Genomic DNA, 19,469 nt, shown 5'->3' with positions numbered 1-19,469 from the left:
TCCTGGAAGCTGTGCAGTGCAGTCGTTCGCAGCCAATGATTCACCCAGAAAACGATTATTACCCTCGTAACACCCTTTTGTACGAACGGTACTTTCGATCGTTCGCTTCCGTGAAATTCAATTAAAATAAAAACTTTCCCGAAATAATCCGTGAGCCCTGCGCGACACAGACACCAGTCGGTGCGATACGGTGGGAAGAGACCCAGAGCAAGGCAAAACGCACCCAAAGGCAGCCTACATGGAGCCATACAGTTCATGCACCGACCGACTGCATTACATTGCACTTCACAGGGCCGACTTATGTACGACGACGCGACTCTCCATGGCATGGCGGCAGTGAGGAAAAGGAGAGAATCATTGAACTTCGACGAAATGTAGTTCATAAAATCAAACTTGGAACTTCGGGAAGACAGCCAGTGTGGAAAGCGAGAAAAAAAAAGTTCAAAAAGTAGCATGAGCAAGATAATAAAATAAAAACAAAGTACCACAAAGTCTATTAGTGCCATAATGTTTCAATCCCGCAGTCTGGACGAGACGCGGTTTCCTCAGCTCGGTAGTCGAGACAGGCTGAGTGAGAGAGTGCGGTCCAAAGACGATTACGGCTAGCCTTGGATGGCGGACTAGGCTTGTAAGAGAGACTGGGGTGAAAAGTGTTCCTAATTCTAGATGCTTAATATCGTCAACAACATCAAGGAGTGTTTGATTGTGCGACCGAGTGTTGATGAATCAATGCGGCTTCAGAACATCAAGCTTCTGAAATCAATTTCTAAGAACATGATTTCCTAACAAATTCTGAGCAGCTTCCATGATGTTTAAAAGACAAACAGTAGCCCTCACTTGAGTTTCTTGCGAAATTCCAATCTAGTTTTTACTGAGTCTTTTGAGCAGCTGGAAAGTTCAGTTAGGAACTTCATCAGAACTTAATGCAACTTGAAGGTATATTAAGTCATAGGAAGCAGCTTCTGCCATCGTTTACACATATGTTGACCTGTGAACACAATCCTTCCCAAAATCGACAAAGTGTACAGGTGCTGAGTTCATTACTGCTGATCTTTTAAACATTTCACACCGATTCCCCACTCTGATGTGGCATCGAATAGCAACCACGGTGAGGAGCAAGTTTCGGTGTTCGTAATTCGAACGCCGTACAGAACCCTGGCAGAAGATTTCTGCAATCTTGTGGATGCTATCGACTGGTAATTTTGTACTTGGGGGGTTTTCGGCCTTGCAGTCTCCGGTGCAATCAAAACGATATATATTTTCGATGCCCGACGTTTCGATGGACTATGCCATCTTTTTCAAGGGTTCTATTTAAACAAATTGGACGTAGTACATATTAAAGACAAACAGAAAAACTACAAAGGTGAACACAACTTACAGAAATATCGTTCTTCGTCTGGTGGTATGAATTGCACATGAATTTTAGTCAAATTTTGGACGGACTTCATCAATTTCCTACAATTTTACAAACAATGATAGAAATAAACAATTTTACATAACATTTAAGACATTACTAACTATTTTTGTCAGGAAAAACAGGGAAGTTTTGTATGGCGGGTCACTACTCTGATCGTCACTATGTTATTCTAATTTTAAACCGTCAATTTGATTCCAGTCAGAAATTTGTTTGAATGTTGCGTACAAGTTCTGTGGGTTTTAGTTTCCTATTGGGTGTCATTGTCGTTAGTGTTAGTGATGTCAGTTATTTGCCTATCTACGTGGTTTGTTTTGGTTCTTGTCTTTAGTGTGTGTAGTATTCCTGCATATATCATACTTAAGCTGTCGCAGTCGCTTCGTTTGTTTACCGTCCTGTCTGTGTTAATAATGTGGCACACTTCTAGAACGGGGAGAGCAGAGAAACGTCGATGGCAGTCGAGTATCTCCGTTCTGTCCAAATCGAAACGATGTTTGTTGTCGGCCGAATGCAGCAAGAGAGCTGTTCTCTCTTTTAGTCGGCCGAGTTCATAGCTGTTGTAGTTGTCGTCGTTGTTGTTGTTTTCGATGTCATTCATTAGTCTGTCTAATTTGGTCATGTCGCTTCTGTGGTGTCCTATTCGTTTCTTCAGCGTGGTGGTGGTTAGTCCAACGTAGCTTGCATCACAATCTCCGCAGGGTATCTTGTAGATGACGTTGTTACGTTGGTCTTTTGGTATTGGATCCTTGGTCTGGGTAAACAAACTCTTGATGGTGTGTTCGTTCCTCATCGCCGTCATGATATTAGGGAAGTCAGTTTTGAATGTTTTTGTCAGTCTATTTGTTAGGTTTGGAACGAACACCATAGGTTTGTACATGACTTCCTCATTTGTACTGCTACGTCTATCCGCTACATCTCTGCGCTGATTTATGAGGCGATGTCGGAGTGGTCGGGGATAGTGGTTTATTTTTAGATGGTTGTCAATGATCGCATCAACCTCTGATTGAGACAAATTAGTGCTCAATTTCCTGACTCGCTTTATAAAGTTCGAGACCATGTTCATCTTCATGTGAAGTGGATGGCTCGACAAATAATCTAAAAAGCGACCGGACGCCATTGGTTTACAATACCATTCGGTTTTTATTGACTGATCGGGAAGTCTGACCAGAACCATATCCAAAAACGGCAGCCTTCCGTTTTGCTCTACTTCATGAGTGAACTGTATGTTGGGATTGTAGCTGTTGAAAACATTCAGCACTTCCAGCACCTTATCTAGCGGTAATGCTAAGATTAGGTCGTCCACGTACTTCTTTATGACCGGCGTTGGAAAATTGATCTTGGCCATAACATTTGTCATCAACATTTCCATGACCATATCTGCGACGGTGGGAGATAATGGGTTACCCATCGCTGTACCCGAAATTTGTTTGTAGTACTTCCCTCGGTAGGAGAAGTAACTACACTCGATACAGAAGATCGTAATCTCTATAAACAGATCAAGATTTATGTCTGTATGTTGTTTGATCTCCCCCCAGCATTCTATTATTGTGTGCGTGACCAGCTCCCGAGGAATGCATGTAAACAGAGAGACAACGTCAAAAGACACGAGCACGTATCTCTCTGGCAAACGAACAGTGTTGATATACTCACAAAAAACGAACGAGTCTGTAATGTTGTACACACTGTTGATGGACGCTTGCAGAATGCGACCGACGTATTTCGAGAGCATGTAGGATGGTGCACCAATATTCAATCCAGACCTGATCATCACCGAGTCAGATAAAGGTAAACAAACCGTAATAATGTACGAATCCGACTACAACACCAAAATGCTGGAGCTGCTATCGGACACCAACACATACAAGGTGATTGCACGGGACCCAACGGATGGTTTTCAGAAGAAAAACAACAGCATCGTCGACCGTCTGCTGGCACTGGGTCTCATCGATATTGCAACCTCATATCGTTTACGTGCCCACTCTTCGCAATGCCCCAGGATCTACGGACTACCGAAGGTGCACAAAACCAACCTACCTCTCCGACCCGTGGTTCCGAATATTGGTGCACCATCCTACATGCTCTCGAAATACGTCGGTCGCATTCTGCAAGCGTCCATCAACAGTGTGTACAACATTACAGACTCGTTCGTTTTTTGTGAGTATATCAACACTGTTCGTTTGCCAGAGAGATACGTGCTCGTGTCTTTTGACGTTGTCTCTCTGTTTACATGCATTCCTCGGGAGCTGGTCACGCACACAATAATAGAATGCTGGGGGGAGATCAAACAACATACAGACATAAATCTTGATCTGTTTATAGAGATTACGATCTTCTGTATCGAGTGTAGTTACTTCTCCTACCGAGGGAAGTACTACAAACAAATTTCGGGTACAGCGATGGGTAACCCATTATCTCCCACCGTCGCAGATATGGTCATGGAAATGTTGATGACAAATGTTATGGCCAAGATCAATTTTCCAACGCCGGTCATAAAGAAGTACGTGGACGACCTAATCTTAGCATTACCGCTAGATAAGGTGCTGGAAGTGCTGAATGTTTTCAACAGCTACAATCCCAACATACAGTTCACTCATGAAGTAGAGCAAAACGGAAGGCTGCCGTTTTTGGATATGGTTCTGGTCAGACTTCCCGATCAGTCAATAAAAACCGAATGGTATTGTAAACCAATGGCGTCCGGTCGCTTTTTAGATTATTTGTCGAGCCATCCACTTCACATGAAGATGAACATGGTCTCGAACTTTATAAAGCGAGTCAGGAAATTGAGCACTAATTTGTCTCAATCAGAGGTTGATGCGATCATTGACAACCATCTAAAAATAAACCACTATCCCCGACCACTCCGACATCGCCTCATAAATCAGCGCAGAGATGTAGCGGATAGACGTAGCAGTACAAATGAGGAAGTCATGTACAAACCTATGGTGTTCGTTCCAAACCTAACAAATAGACTGACAAAAACATTCAAAACTGACTTCCCTAATATCATGACGGCGATGAGGAACGAACACACCATCAAGAGTTTGTTTACCCAGACCAAGGATCCAATACCAAAAGACCAACGTAACAACGTCATCTACAAGATACCCTGCGGAGATTGTGATGCAAGCTACGTTGGACTAACCACCACCACGCTGAAGAAACGAATAGGACACCACAGAAGCGACATGACCAAATTAGACAGACTAATGAATGACATCGAAAACAACAACAACGACGACAACTACAACAGCTATGAACTCGGCCGACTAAAAGAGAGAACAGCTCTCTTGCTGCATTCGGCCGACAACAAACATCGTTTCGATTTGGACAGAACGGAGATACTCGACTGCCATCGACGTTTCTCTGCTCTCCCCGTTCTAGAAGTGTGCCACATTATTAACACAGACAGGACGGTAAACAAACGAAGCGACTGCGACAGCTTAAGTATGATATATGCAGGAATACTACACACACTAAAGACAAGAACCAAAACAAACCACGTAGATAGGCAAATAACTGACATCACTAACACTAACGACAATGACACCCAATAGGAAACTAAAACCCACAGAACTTGTACGCAACATTCAAACAAATTTCTGACTGGAATCAAATTGACGGTTTAAAATTAGAATAACATAGTGACGATCAGAGTAGTGACCCGCCATACAAAACTTCCCTGTTTTTCCTGACAAAAATAGTTAGTAATGTCTTAAATGTTATGTAAAATTGTTTATTTCTATCATTGTTTGTAAAATTGTAGGAAATTGATGAAGTCCGTCCAAAATTTGACTAAAATTCATGTGCAATTCATACCACCAGACGAAGAACGATATTTCTGTAAGTTGTGTTCACCTTTGTAGTTTTTCTGTTTGTCTTTAATATGTACTACGTCCAATTTGTTTAAATAGAACCCTTGAAAAAGATGGCATAGTCCATCGAAACGTCGGGCATCGAAAATATATATCGTTTTGATTGCACCGGAGACTGCAAGGCCGAAAACCCCCCAAGTAGAAGATTTCTGCGTGCACCAGTACAGCGAAACACTCTGGGCAATGGAGTTTATTTGTCATGTTTTTGTGTTTAATTCTAGATTGAGTTTAAATAAGGGCGAAACTAACATGAGAGAGTTCTCTTCATCGACTCTCTCTTCTTCAAATAAAAGTGACAAGATGCAAGTATGGCTGCACTTTTTGGTCATAAATCGCTAGGTTGCGATGCAATCTAGCGTCTCTCTCTCTCTCTTCTTGGCGTAACGTCCTCATTGGGACAAAGCCTGCTTCTCAGCTTAGTGTTCTATGAGCACTTCCACAGTTATTAACTGAGAGCTTCCTCTGCCAATGACCATTTTGCATGCGTATATCGTGTGGCAGGCACGAAGATACTCTATGCCCAAGGAAGTCAAGGAAATTTCCTTTACGAAAAGATCCTGGACCGACCGGGAATCGAACCCGTCACCCTCAGCATGGTCATGCTGAATACCCGTGCGTTTACCGCCTCGGCTATATGGGCCCTCCTCTAGCAATCTAGCGTCTAAGTGTAAAAAAGTTCGATTGAATTTCCATCTTGTCACTTTAATTTGCAGAAGAGAGAGTCGATGAAGAGAACTCTCTCATGTTACTTTGGCCCTTATTTAAACTCAATCTAGAATTTAACAACCAATACTTTGCGATAATAGCTGCTCCTAACAATGCATGGAGAGGCACGGTACGATGGCACAGTGAGGTAGCCGCTCGGATAAACAGACTCTGGACAAAGATACCCGATGGCATGGAAACGCGTTATGTTTGCTGTGGCCGATTGTGGCGCCAGCTTTTAATTGACCAGATTCGAACTGGAATCTAGAGGTTGCTTTCTACAAAGTGTTGTGCAAGACTTCACTTGTGTAAGTCAGTTCTGGAGAATGAACTTTTCCACATCCTGTTGGAAGTATGTGAGGAGAAGTTTTCCAAAAGATTACAACACATTTCCAAGGAATTTTTAAGAAATCTTTCCACGGATGACTTCGGAGATTTCTTTGAAAAATCCTTCATGAATCGTTGATTCAAGCCTACTGCGATGGTGTTTCCGCTTTAAAACAAAGGCGCTACAGTGTACGAATTTTATAATGGTGACATCAGTGGATTTATGTCAAACAAACAAGACTACGGTGGCGTTATCTGTTAATTTCATTGAGGCCGTTATTTTAGAATAACTCCAATAACTTTCAAAATATTTATTTTTATCCACGGAAATTGCTTCAGAAATATTGCAAGAGTTTTTTTCTTTCTAGGAACTTTTACGGACGCTTATTTATGCGTTTCTTAAAATATTCCCACAAGTTTTATCTTCAGATATTCATCCACGGATTTCTCTAGGAATATTTTCTAAAAATCCTCCAAGAATTTAATAAACGGTTTGCTTTTGAAATTTCCTATAAATCCCTTATAACTGTTTCTATGAACTCCTCAAGAGTTTTCCGAGAAGTTTTTCCATGTATTTCTCCTAGACCTTTTTTAAGAAATTCCTCCAAGGATTTCTTAAAGAATTTCCATGAGCCTTGCTTCATGAGTATTCCTCCAGAGATCAATTCAAAAGTACTTCTCAAAATTTCCACAGGGATTTTACTAAAAATTGCTACAGAAATTCATTCAGTGGGTCTTTCAGAAATTTCGTCTCGAAAACTTCTTTAAAATTTTAGAGATTTCTTCATCAATTTCAGCAAGAGGTTTCTTCAAAAGTTTTTTCCATGGAGTTCTTATAAATTCATCCAAAAACTTCTTGACAAATGCTACAGGAAGTGCTTCAGAAGTTCTTTCCAGAGCTTCTCTAAGAGTACTTGGAGAAATTGTTCTAATGATTCCTACAGAAAGTCCTACAAGGATATTTTGTTTTAAAATTTCTCCTGAGATGTTTTAGCAGAGATGCCATTTTTACAGATTCTCAGGCATTTTCACCGATAGCATTTTGTATGAAATTTAAATTTTTAGCATTGATGTGTATTTTTTGTGGTATTTTGTATAAGATATAGATTAAAAAAAAATCATCTGCCAACCCTGGCCTTTAGAGATCCGTTCAGAATTTGCTCAGATATTCCTCCAGGGATTGAATTCATGAAGAAGCTTTGAAATCATACCTTGAAGAAGTGAACAGCCCTCTGCAGGAATTCATAGAAATAAATCTTGCAACATTTCTTGAAACTACTAAGAAGATAAAAATCTATCGGAACTTCTGCAGGGTTTATTGAGAGAGTTTATTTATTTATTTGAATGTAATCCAACGAACTCTTATGGTCTAATTGAATATTGGAACTTAAACTAAATGTACAAAATACAAATACAAAATATACAAAAGCTTCAACAAAAGTTGATCTGGATTCTAACACTTGACAGTCTAACAATCAAACGAACAATAATTTACACAGTTGTGTGTGACAGTAGATTCATGTCGACTTATTGAACAGTGGACAATGACGCACGGCACATCAAGTGATCCTAGTAGGCATGGTAAATCCCAGCCACCCGCGTCATCGTCACTCGTCCAGTAACGTCACGGTGTAAAGTCAGATTGCATTCTGGTTGCTCCCGCTTGCTAGCAATAAATCTAAAGCGCACATTTGGCGATCCCGCCGGATTAATTACAAGTGAACAAACTGGAAATTGTCGGCAAGCGGGGGCGTTTACAGAAAGAGTGACTGTGGCAGTGTGTGATTAGTTTTTAAGAAGTGAAGGAAGTGCTTCTGCCGCTGGTGCAAGAATACTGTGTGAGTCTTGGTGTGAGTGCACTTTTTTTTTCTTCGGAAGGAAGGAAAACCCTACGGTGGTCTGGAGACTGCAGGCTTCTTGGGTAAGTTGCTGCTTGGATTTTTTGTTTTATTGCATATCGGTCGATCATATTTTTTCCCATAAGTGAATTTTGCATTGTTCGCAAGTTTTGGTTATTATAACAGAAAACTAAATGGAAAAAAACTGTATTCTTTTCCTGGTTCGCAAGCGTCGTGGTTAGAGGGTAGTCTTTTTTATTGCAACTATATGAAAATAACGCACAACTTTCGATATTTTTGAGCAGGTGCGTAGCAAATTAATAATTGGTGTTGTTATGTGTAAGTTGTTTTGAATTGAGTACTACCCGCATAGAAATTTACCATTTTCAGAACGGTACGAACAACAAGGCGGACGTTCACAATATGGTTACCATATCTGAATACAGTACTTAAACAGTTCACCAAATACAGTAAAACAATATCCCTACCACACATAATACGGTGACCGTTTTGACTAATGTTCGTGTATTTTCGTTTATAGTGTACGGATTTGCAAACCATATGCCAACGTAATTGCACCATTTTGGCTACTGTTACCACGCCAAGCGCATACGGAGCCGAAAACAAACGTCAAAAACTTGTTTTCTTTTGAGCAGACAAAATGCCCGGACAATTAAATTTTCAAGTGTTATAGTGCAATCGTGTAATAGTCATCGAAAACAAAAAACTTTCGACGCCGGTAAGTATGATAAATCAAATAAATGTAAATTCGTTTATTGATCTAGTTTTGTTTTAATTTCATCAGGTTGTAAAATGAAAACAAAAACTGGGCACCACCCGAATCACCACGGAACCAAATAGAAAAAGTGCAGATGCCCATGACCTGTAGTAGTTCTTGGTGAGTTCTTGTTGAATTTTGCAATAGGAAGAAAATAGAATTTCAATATTAACTTGTCTCTTCCCTTCACAGTGACTTCGATAGTGGAGCAGCTGCTAATCCGACCGTGTCCATCAGAATCTAGTATTGACCAAGCATCCGGATTAGGCGTCCGACAAAAATGCGCCGCAGCAGAATGGCAAGCGACCACTCGTGCTCCCGATAGTGCCCGCCGTTGCAAATGCATCGTAAAAATCTCCCGACTCTTGCTACCGGATCTATGTGCGAAGCCCGTCCGGCACGGAATCAGTGAAGTTCATTGTGGTTCATTATAAATCAAGTTTTCAACTGTACCGTAGTTGTTTTTGCTGGCTATTTGAATATAATAAAATTGTTAGATAGAATGAAATGTTGTAGCAGTTTTTCTTATGATTCGAAACTTTAAAACATGAGCGGCATCCATCTTTTATTTAAACCATACCACCAACTGTCGCGTTTTATGGTAGAACAATACGTAAACCATAAATTCCTATTTTTTGATGACGGTTTTCAACCTTTTAGGCTGTGCTTCCATTAATGTTGAAAAACTAATTTTGTATGGAGAAATTTCAATTTTGAAACGGTAAACATTCTTAACAACCCGTTGCTCGTATGGTCGGGTCTCTGAAAACTTCAATCAGTATGGTTGAAACATTACCCAGCAATGGTCCGTTTATGGTTGGGAGTACCGTATTGAATATGGTACAGAATGGAATGTACACCATAAAACGTGATGTTTTATTGTGGTTTGGATTTATGCGGGTAGCTATCAATTCAAAACATCGAACTAGTTGTGCGTCAAAAGCGTGGCCAACTAGATGACGATTTTTCAAAATAATGTAACAGACGCGATGTGAGAGGAGTTGATATTTTACGTTACTCATTGATTTCCTCTTCACCAACCAATATGTGTCGATGCAAGTACAAACCTATGTCCACGGTAATATACATCAGTCAAAGACATGTCCGGTTGACTAGTGCGTTTATCGATGCAAGACAGAAGTATCAAAACTCTAAGAGACGTTTGAGATCTAAAAAAAAAATCTAATGGCGCTATTATAAATCAACCATCGTGAGATAGTTTTTTTTCTCTTCTTCAAATGCGCAAATGGAGTAGATCCTCGCCGTGTTTTAGTTGGACTATTGTGACAAAGTATGTAGAGTGAATATTATGTTTTCATAACAAAAAGGTTTACGTTTTCTTTCTCGCTACTGTCGCTGATAGAATTACAGATTCTGTGGGAAAGGCTTCGTTGGTCGGGTGTCTTTAATTGACCTAAAAAACTATCTTCCTGCGTTATCCTTTGGTCATCATAGGTGAAACTACAGGTACCGTCAGATGCACGCTTGTGCATAAAAGCGTTAATCACCTGGTTCACTAGTGATAAGAAATCAAACGAGTAGCAGTTTTCGTAACAAATATGACTCACAGTACTCGTCATCTAGAAAGGATCTAAATTGATCAAGTAAAACAGAAAACAATTGAAGCCGTGTGAATTTTGCGTGGGCGCAGATTTTGAAGTTATAAAGAATCGTAAAATTGAAAAGAGTTCATGGAAAATCCGTCTGCTTTAATGCTATTGTTGTTTTCTGGGATGAACCTGCCTATGGCAGAAAATCCCTGAATAAAGAAAAAAAAATGTTTTGTGCACATATAATAGTTGAGAGCTGCTTACACAAAATATTCTTTTGTTGGGGTTATAATCCCCTGCATTAAATTATTAAAAAGAAAAAGCTTTCATATTTTGCACCTTATTTCTTATCTAGATTATTGCAATGGGCTGAACAAACTGTCTTGTGTGAAATAAGCATAATGGATGGTTGAAATAATATGTAAATGTTGTAATCTGTAATCAGTTTCAAAGTAAAATTGAAATACTCATCAACCGAATCGTGGTCGTGAGTCTCGTTCTACCACGAAATATAAAATGAATGTTCACTAGCGTGACCGAAGTTTTATTGCATCATAAAAAAAAAAAAATGGTCCACAGCGCGTCCGGATGACCGCACCCTTGAAATTGTCTCTTGGTGACAAAAAAAGTCTACAGCGTGTCCGGATGACCGCATCCCAGTTCACAGCGTGTCCGGATGACCGCACCCTTGAAATTGTCTCTTGGTGACAAAAAAAAGTCTACAGCGTGTCCGGATGACCGCACCCCAATAATTGTCTCTTGGCGACAAAAAAAAAACACAATAGTCCACAGCGCGTCCGGATGACCGCATTTTTGTAATTGTCTCTTGGCGACAATAAAAAAAAATAGTCCACAGCGCGTCCGGATGACCGCACCCTTGAAATTGTCTCTTGGTGACAAAAAAAGTCTACAGCGTGCCCGGATGACCGCATCCCAGTTCACAGCGTGTCCGGATGACCGCACCCTTGAAATTGTCTCTTGGTGACAAAAAAGTCTACAGCGTGTCCGGATGACCGCACCCTAATAATTGTCTCTTGGCGACAAAAAAAAATAATAGTCCGCAGCGCGTCCGGATGACCGCATTTTTGTAATTGTCTCTTGGCGACAATAAAAAAAAAATAGTCCACAGCGCGTCCGGATGACCGCACCCTTGAAATTGTCTCTTGGTGACGAAATAGTCCACAGCGCGTCCGGATGACCGCAACCTTGAAATTGTCTTTTGACGACAAGAACAAAAATGTTTTAGCGACTTTACAGTCGCTACGTGCGTTCAGACCTCCGTGCGTATGCACTTAATAGTGACAATAATAACAGTTTTCACTACATCTGGGAGTGCACAACTTTGATTCAGCAAGAGTTTTGGAAACAGAGCAATTGTTGTGTTTTTCTGTTTTGTGGTCAGTTGCGGCGTGTAAGATACTGTCGCGTGTCCTGTTCAACAGACTGAGAATCCTTGAGAAGTCCTTCGTCGCTGAATTCCAGGTTGGTTTGGTCGATCAATGACAAATCAAATGATTAATCAGCGTGTGATCTTAGATAATTTTCGGGAGTTAACTTGCATACTCACTACCTGTTCATTGATTTGCACTACCTCGGCTTTGCGAACGATATTAATCTTATCGGTATCGATCGCAGGGCAGAATAGGAAGCCTATGCTCCCCTGAAGAGGGAGACAGTAAGGATAGCCTTGACGACTAATTCTACCAAGAGGGCGTACATGATTTCGGGTAGAGACAGAGGCGGGCCAAGTAGTGTTAGTACTGAGCTAGTGATTGATGGGAATATGTTTGAAGTTATTGAAGAATTTGTTTATCTTGGAACACTTGTGACACGTGCGTGTTTTCCCGTGAAGTTAAAAGGCGTATGCAGTTGCGAATATGGCCTTTTACGGATTGCGTTACCAGGTTAGGTCCCATAACTTACAAATGCAAACGAAATTCGAAGTCTTTATGCAGCGAATATAGTAAATCTTACAAAAAAGGCAGATTTCAGTGAGCGGACACGTAGTGCGACCAGCGGCGTCATGGTCGCGATTTTTTTTCCGCAGTCAAGTGCGCAGATTGTGAACAATCCTCGGTACCCACTTACGTAATTTATGTTTAGTCCCTTACTGTCCGAGCTGTCAGATCGGTGTAATACGCTAAATATAATTTACACAAAAGGCAATTTACACGGAAAAAAATACACGGTAATGAATATTAATTGGGTACCGGACTGGACACAGAAAATTTAATGGTTTTCTTTGGTACATCGAGGTCTTGATATTAGTCTATGGTACCATGCCTACTAGGATCACTTGATGTGCCGTGCGTCATTGTCCACTGTTCAATAAGTCGACATGAATCTACTGTCACACAAGTTGCACCAGTACATCAAAGTGGTTCCCAAACAGTATCGTGGAATTCTCTAAACCGCAGTCCAGTTGGCCAGGTAGAAGAAAGCAAGGCGGTATCCTTAAGACGCACATTTATTCCAACCTTGAATAAGATGTACGGCAACGAGAACGTATCCTTCCACACCGGAACCCCTTTTTTTTAATAACGGCATCATCGGTACCCAGAGCATCGTGAATCAGTTTCAATATTTGTTGCTCGGTAACTGAATTTTTGATCTTGGTGAAAAATAGCCAGAATCGATCATTTGGAGCTCTCTGTACTACTGTACTACTGTGTTTTGTCGGCTGTTCGGGTTCGTTTGGAAGCTGACCATCAATGTTAACTTCTTTTCCCGATCAGCCTAGATAGCTGTGTAGTGTCGGTAGCGGTTGTCTCAATTGGCTAAGAATAACACTACGGACCGCCTGATCCAGTGGTAAGAGTCCACTAAACAGGTGACCCCTAATTCATGGTGTTATGCGGCTTTATGCTTACCGTGCCAAAGAATGAATGGTTAGGGGGGTCTAATAAAAACCTAACCACAAACGGAGCCTGTGGAGAATTAGGGCGTCCTCGACAGTATTACGCCCTTACTGCGCTAACCGGAGCAATGGTGCAGTGGACCTTGCGTTTCTCCGAGATAATCAGTTGCCCTTCTTAAGTCTCAAATTTGAGGCTAAATAAGGGCGGGGTTATTCAAATGTTGATAATTAGCTTACATTACTAACTATATGGGTTCGCTAAATGCGTTTTCGCCATTGACGTTTTTCAATAGACCATTCCCGTCTGACCTTACCCCCTTTTTTATATTTTTCTTCGAAAGACAATTGGTTTTCATGAACATTGCCATTTTTGAATTATTTTTTTTATGAATTCCTGATTTTCATACATTTTTTTGAAAACTCGAAAAATCTCTCCAATTTTAAATTAAAATCACCGTGCGAAGTAGTGTGTACACCCCTTGCATGTGGAGATGTTTTTTTACTGTGGAGAATAGGATTCCAACCCTACCGTCGTTCTGACATGTTTACATTTCAAAGTGTCAAACCTCCATCGCCTCACCTCCTGCTGGCTGATTGTCCCCGAAGAGAGTCTTCGTCACAAATATCGTCCCATTTCGATATTAACGGAGCCGTGGCCGTGGGACCGACGAAAAAAGAACGACGGCAAAGCTGCCAACAAAGAAGGCAGAGACACTTCATCTGTCCAGCGGATCACCTGCTGTTTCATCCCCTACTATTGCCAGTGCCACAGCAGGAGTATTGCTTTTTGTAATCAATTCATCCGGATCCAAGTCGGAAGAGCGGAAGTCTTCCACAATCCTCACAGGTAGTGCCGGCGATTTAAGCTGCATCTAGTCCTGCACAACCTCCTCCTAATAGTTCTCCTGTTTCCAGCAAGAAGGTTTTCGAGCAAAACGAGCTCCTCGCAGTATTCTATCTCATACGTTGCCGCAGCATGCCACGACACCCATCCCATGCCGCTCGGCTCTTGGCAGTTTCGACGTATCCAGGCCCATGCCATCAACCTGGAACCGGCACACAGGTCCTTGAAAACCTCGCTCCTTTCGATGGATTTTTAGATCAATTCATCGGTGTCTTCCTCACGAGGGTCATCTACCTACCACAGGAAGCCTCAAATGACCCACAGAAATGCAACGCGTTGCGGTTATGCAACCAAAGGAAATATTTTGATATCGGAAATTCCGCAACCGCTCCAGATTCCAAACTTTCCTGAATGTCTCGTGTTTAATTTCGTATAGGAATAATCTCCCAGAAGGTAGCCAACTGCTCCCAACTGTAAGAATAGCAGAATTCATGAATAATTTACTGTTACTTTTCCAGGATTTCAAGCATTATAGCCTGATATGGACCGGGCAATATTCTCAAGCCTTCTTGCCATATTGTCCTCAGCTTCCAACGGCATAAATATTGTGAATTCCTATGGAGGTGAAATCACTAGAAGAACTATCCAGGAACCATATTACGTTTTTGCCCATATTATCCGAGCTCACGGGAGGGGAAAACACAAAATTCCTCCTGCAGAAAGGCTTCAGCGGCCAGTTAAAAGTTTCGGGGGATTCGGATGGAAGTGGAACCACCATGGATTTCGACGATGCTACAACGAAAACTGCTCTGCCTTTCCTGGAAGTGATACCACCACCAGCAGTGAGCAGCGTCAATCCGGAAGTGTTCGTGGATGGAGCAGCAGCTCCATGTTCCGGCAGATCACCTCCGAACGGCTACGGAAGCTGCATGAGTGCACGGAAAGGCTATCAGGTGGAAAACGTGGATGACCGGTTGAAGACGATGTCTATCGATGAGTGTAGCTGCCATCGGGTTTGAGAATGGTTCAACTGTAGTTCTCATATAGGAGATGCTCCAGGAAGATTTACTGTGAAAGTAGTTTTAACGATGCTGAAGAGTAAAAAAAGACGGTGAAGAAAACCAGGGCGTGATCGGAAGATACCAGTTTTATTTTTTAATAAACGTGTTTTATCAAACAATTTGAGAGAGATTACTAAACGTTATGTGCGTCACCTAGCAGTTCAAGAGGACTTGGTGAACCTTCTCAGACATTTTCTAACCTTGAAGACTGTCTCAAACATCTAAACGTAATGTGCGTCACCTAGCAGTTCAAGAGGACTTGGTGAACCTTCTCAGACATGTTCTAAACTTGAAGAATATCTCAAACATCTAAACGTAATGTGCGTCACCTAGCAGTTCAAGAGGACTTGGTGAACCTTCTCAGACATGTGCTAAACTTAAAGTCTATCTCAAACATCTAAACGTATTGTGCGTCACCTAGCAGTTCAAGAGGACTTGGTGAACCTTCTCAGACATGTTCTAAACTTGAAGACTATCTCAGTCTACTTAACATGTGCGTCACCTAGCAGTTCTAGAGGACTTGGTGAACCTTCTCAGACATGTTCTAAACTTGAAGACTATCTCAGTCTACTTAACATAATGTGCGTCACCTAGCAGTTCAAGAGGACTTGGTGAACCTTCTCAGACATGTTCTAAACTTGAAGACTATCTCAGTCTACTTAACATAATGTGCGTTACCTAGCAGTTCAAGAGGACTTGGTGAACCTTCTCAGACATGTTCTAAACTTAAAGTCTATCTCAAACATCTAAACGTATTGTGCGTCACCTAGCAGTTCAAGAGGACTTGGTGAACCTTCTCAGACATGTTCTAAACTTGAAGACTATCTCAGTCTACTTAACATGTGCGTCACCTAGCAGTTCTAAAGGACTTGGTGAACCTTCTCAGACATGTTCTAAACTTGAAGAATATCTCAAACATCTAAACGTAATGTGCGTCACCTAGCAGTTCAAGAGGACTTGGTGAACCTTCTCAGACATGTTCTAAACTTGAAGAATATCTCAAACATCTAAACGTATTGTGCGTCACCTAGCAGTTCAAGAGGACTTGGTGAACCTTCTCAGACATGTTCTAAACTTGAAGACTATCTCAGTCTACTTAACATAATGTGCGTCACCTAGCAGTTCAAGAGGACTTGGTGAACCTTCTCAGGCATGTTCTAAACTTGAAGACTATCTCAGTCTACTTAACATAATGTGCGTCACCTAGCAGTTCAAGAGGACTTGGTGAACCTTCTCAGACATGTTCCAAACTTGAAGAATATCTCAAACATCTAAACGTAATGTGCGTCACCTAGCAGTTCAAGAGGACTTGGTGAACCTTCTCAGACATGTTCTAAACTTGAAGACTATCTCAGTCTACTTAACATAATGTGCGTCACCTAGCAGTTCAAGAGGACTTGGTGAACCTTCTCAGACATTTTCTAACCTTGCAGACTATCTCAAACATCTAAACGTAATGTGCGTCACCTAGCAGTTCAAGAGGACTTGGTGAACCTTCTCAGACATGTTCTAAACTTAAAGTCTATCTCAAACAACTAATCGTATTGTGCGTCACCTAGCAGTTCAAGAGGACTTGGTGAACCTTCTCAGACATGTTTTAAACTTGAAGACTATCTCAGTCTACTTAACATGTGCGTCACCTAGCAGTTCTAGAGGACTTGGTGAACCTTCTCAGACATGTTCTAAACTTGAAGAATATCTCAAACATCTAAACGTAATGTGCGTCACCTAGCAGTTCAAGAGGACTTGGTGAACCTTCTCAGACATGTTCTAAACTTGAAGACTATCTCAGTCTACTTAACATAATGCGCGTCACCTAGCAGTTCAAGAGGACTTGGTGAACCTTCTCAGACATGTTCTAAACTTGAAGACTATCTCAGTCTACTTAACATGTGCGTCACCTAGCAGTTCAAGAGGACTTGGTGAACCTTCTCAGACATGTTCTAAACTTGAAGACTATCTCAGTCTACTTAACATAATGTGCGTTACCTAGCAGTTCAAGAGGACTTGGTGAACCTTCTCAGACATGTTCTAAACTTAAAGTCTATCTCAAACATCTAAACGTATTGTGCGTCACCTAGCAGTTCAAGAGGACTTGGTGAACCTTCTCAGACATGTTCTAAACTTAAAGTCTATCTCAAACAACTAATCGTATTGTGCGTCACCTAGCCGTTCAAGAGGACTTGGTGAACCTTCTCAGACATGTTCTAAACTTGAAGACTATCTCAGTCTACTTAACATAATGTGCGTTACCTAGCAGTTCAAGAGGACTTGGTGAACCTTCTCAGACATGTTCTAAACTTAAAGTCTATCTCAAACATCTAAACGTATTGTGCGTCACCTAGCAGTTCAAGAGGACTTGGTGAACCTTCTCAGACATGTTCTAAACTTAAAGTCTATCTCAAACAACTAATCGTATTGTGCGTCACCTAGCAGTTCAAGAGGACTTGGTGAACCTTCTCAGACATGTTCTAAACTTAAAGTCTATCTCAAACATCTAAACGTATTGTGCGTCACCTAGCAGTTCAAGAGGACTTGGTGAACCTTCTCAGACATGTTCTAAACTTAAAGTCTATCTCAAACAACTAATCGTATTGTGCGTCACCTAGCAGTTCAAGAGGACTTGGTGAACCTTCTCAGACATGTTCTAAACTTGAAGACTATCTCAGTCTACTTAACATGTGCGTCACCTAGCAGTTCAAGAGGACTTGGTGAACCTTCTCAGACATGTTCTAAACTTGAAGACTATCTCAGTCTACTTAACATAATGTACGTTACCTAGCAGTTCAAGAGGACTTGGTGAACCTTCTCAGACATGTGCTAAACTTAAAGTCTATCTCAAACATCTAATCGTATTGTGCGTCACCTAGCAGTTCAAGAGGACTTGGTGAACCTTCTCAGACATGTTCTAAACTTGAAGACTATCTCAGTCTACTTAACATGTGCGTCACCAAGCAGTTCAAGAGGACTTGGTGAACCTTCTCAGACATGTTCTAAACTTGAAGAATATCTCAAACATCTAAACGTAATGTGCGTCACCTAGCAGTTCAAGAGGACTTGGTGAACCTTCTCAGACATGTTCTAAACTTGAAGACTATCTCAGTCTACTTAACATAATGTGCGTCACCTAGCAGTTCAAGAGGACTTGGTGAACCTTCTCAGACATGTTCTAAACTTGAAGACTATCTCAGTCTACTTAACATGTGCGTCACCTAGCAGTTCAAGAGGACTTGGTGAACCTTCTCAGACATGTTCTAAACTTGAAGACTATCTCAGTCTACTTAACATAATGTGCGTCACCTAGCAGTTCAAGAGGACTTGGTGAACCTTCTCAGACATGTTCTAAACTTGAAGAATATCTCAAACATCTAAACGTATTGTGCGTCACCTAGCAGTTCAAGAGGACTTGGTGAACCTTCTCAGACATGTTCTAAACTTGAAGACTATCTCAGTCTACTTAACATAATGTGCGTCACCTAGCAGTTCAAGAGGACTTGGTGAACCTTCTCAGACATGTTCTAAACTTAAAGTCTATCTCAAACATCTAAACGTATTGTGCGTCACCTAGCAGTTCAAGAGGACTTGGTGAACCTTCTCAGACATGTTCTAAACTTGAAGACTATCTCAGTCTACTTAACATGTGCGTCACCTAGCAGTTCTAGAGGACTTGGTGAACCTTCTCAGACATGTTCTAAACTTGAAGAATATCTCAAACATCTAAACGTAATGTGCGTCACCTAGCAGTTCAAGAGGACTTGGTGAACCTTCTCAGACATGTTCTAAACTTGAAGACTATCTCAGTCTACTTAACATGTGCGTCACCTAGCAGTTCTAGAGGACTTGGTGAACCTTCTCAGACATGTTCTAAACTTGAAGAATATCTCAAACATCTAAACGTAATGTGCGTCACCTAGCAGTTCAAGAGGACTTGGTGAACCTTCTCAGACATGTTCTAAACTTGAAGACTATCTCAGTCTACTTAACATAATGTGCGTCACCTAGCAGTTCAAGAGGACTTGGTGAACCTTCTCAGACATGTTCTAAACTTGAAGACTATCTCAGTCTACTTAACATAATGTGCGTCACCTAGCAGTTCAAGAGGACTTGGTGAACCTTCTCAGACATGTTCTAAGCTTGAAGACTATCTCAGTCTACTTAACATAATGTGCGTCACCTAGCAGTTCAAGAGGACTTGATGAACCTTCTCAGACATGTTCTAAACT

The 19,469-nt window shown here is 41.2% G+C and overlaps 2 protein-coding genes across 2 annotated transcripts; one reads left to right on the top strand and one right to left on the bottom strand.

Annotated features, from left to right (window-relative positions):
- Positions 1 to 1,656: 1,656 nt before the first annotated feature.
- LOC134286774 (uncharacterized) lies at positions 1,657 to 3,182 on the bottom strand. The gene is made up of 3 exons (XM_062848446.1): positions 3,065 to 3,182; positions 1,775 to 2,791; positions 1,657 to 1,664 (listed from the first exon to the last, which is right to left on the bottom strand). Exons 1-3 carry the CDS (start codon positions 3,180 to 3,182, stop codon positions 1,657 to 1,659), a joined length of 1,143 nt encoding a protein of 380 aa, XP_062704430.1.
- A 34-nt stretch (positions 3,183 to 3,216) lies between these two features.
- LOC134286773 (uncharacterized) lies at positions 3,217 to 4,976 on the top strand. Its single transcript, XM_062848445.1, has 3 exons — positions 3,217 to 3,568; positions 3,842 to 4,858; positions 4,969 to 4,976. The coding sequence occupies exons 1-3, from the start codon at positions 3,217 to 3,219 to the stop codon at positions 4,974 to 4,976; spliced, it is 1,377 nt and encodes a 458-aa protein (XP_062704429.1).
- Positions 4,977 to 19,469: the final 14,493 nt, after the last annotated feature.

Source organism: Aedes albopictus, chromosome 2, assembly GCF_035046485.1.
Source record: "Aedes albopictus strain Foshan chromosome 2, AalbF5, whole genome shotgun sequence".
NCBI lineage: Eukaryota > Metazoa > Arthropoda > Insecta > Diptera > Culicidae > Aedes > Aedes albopictus.
This window is presented reverse-complemented; position numbering and strand designations above follow the sequence as displayed.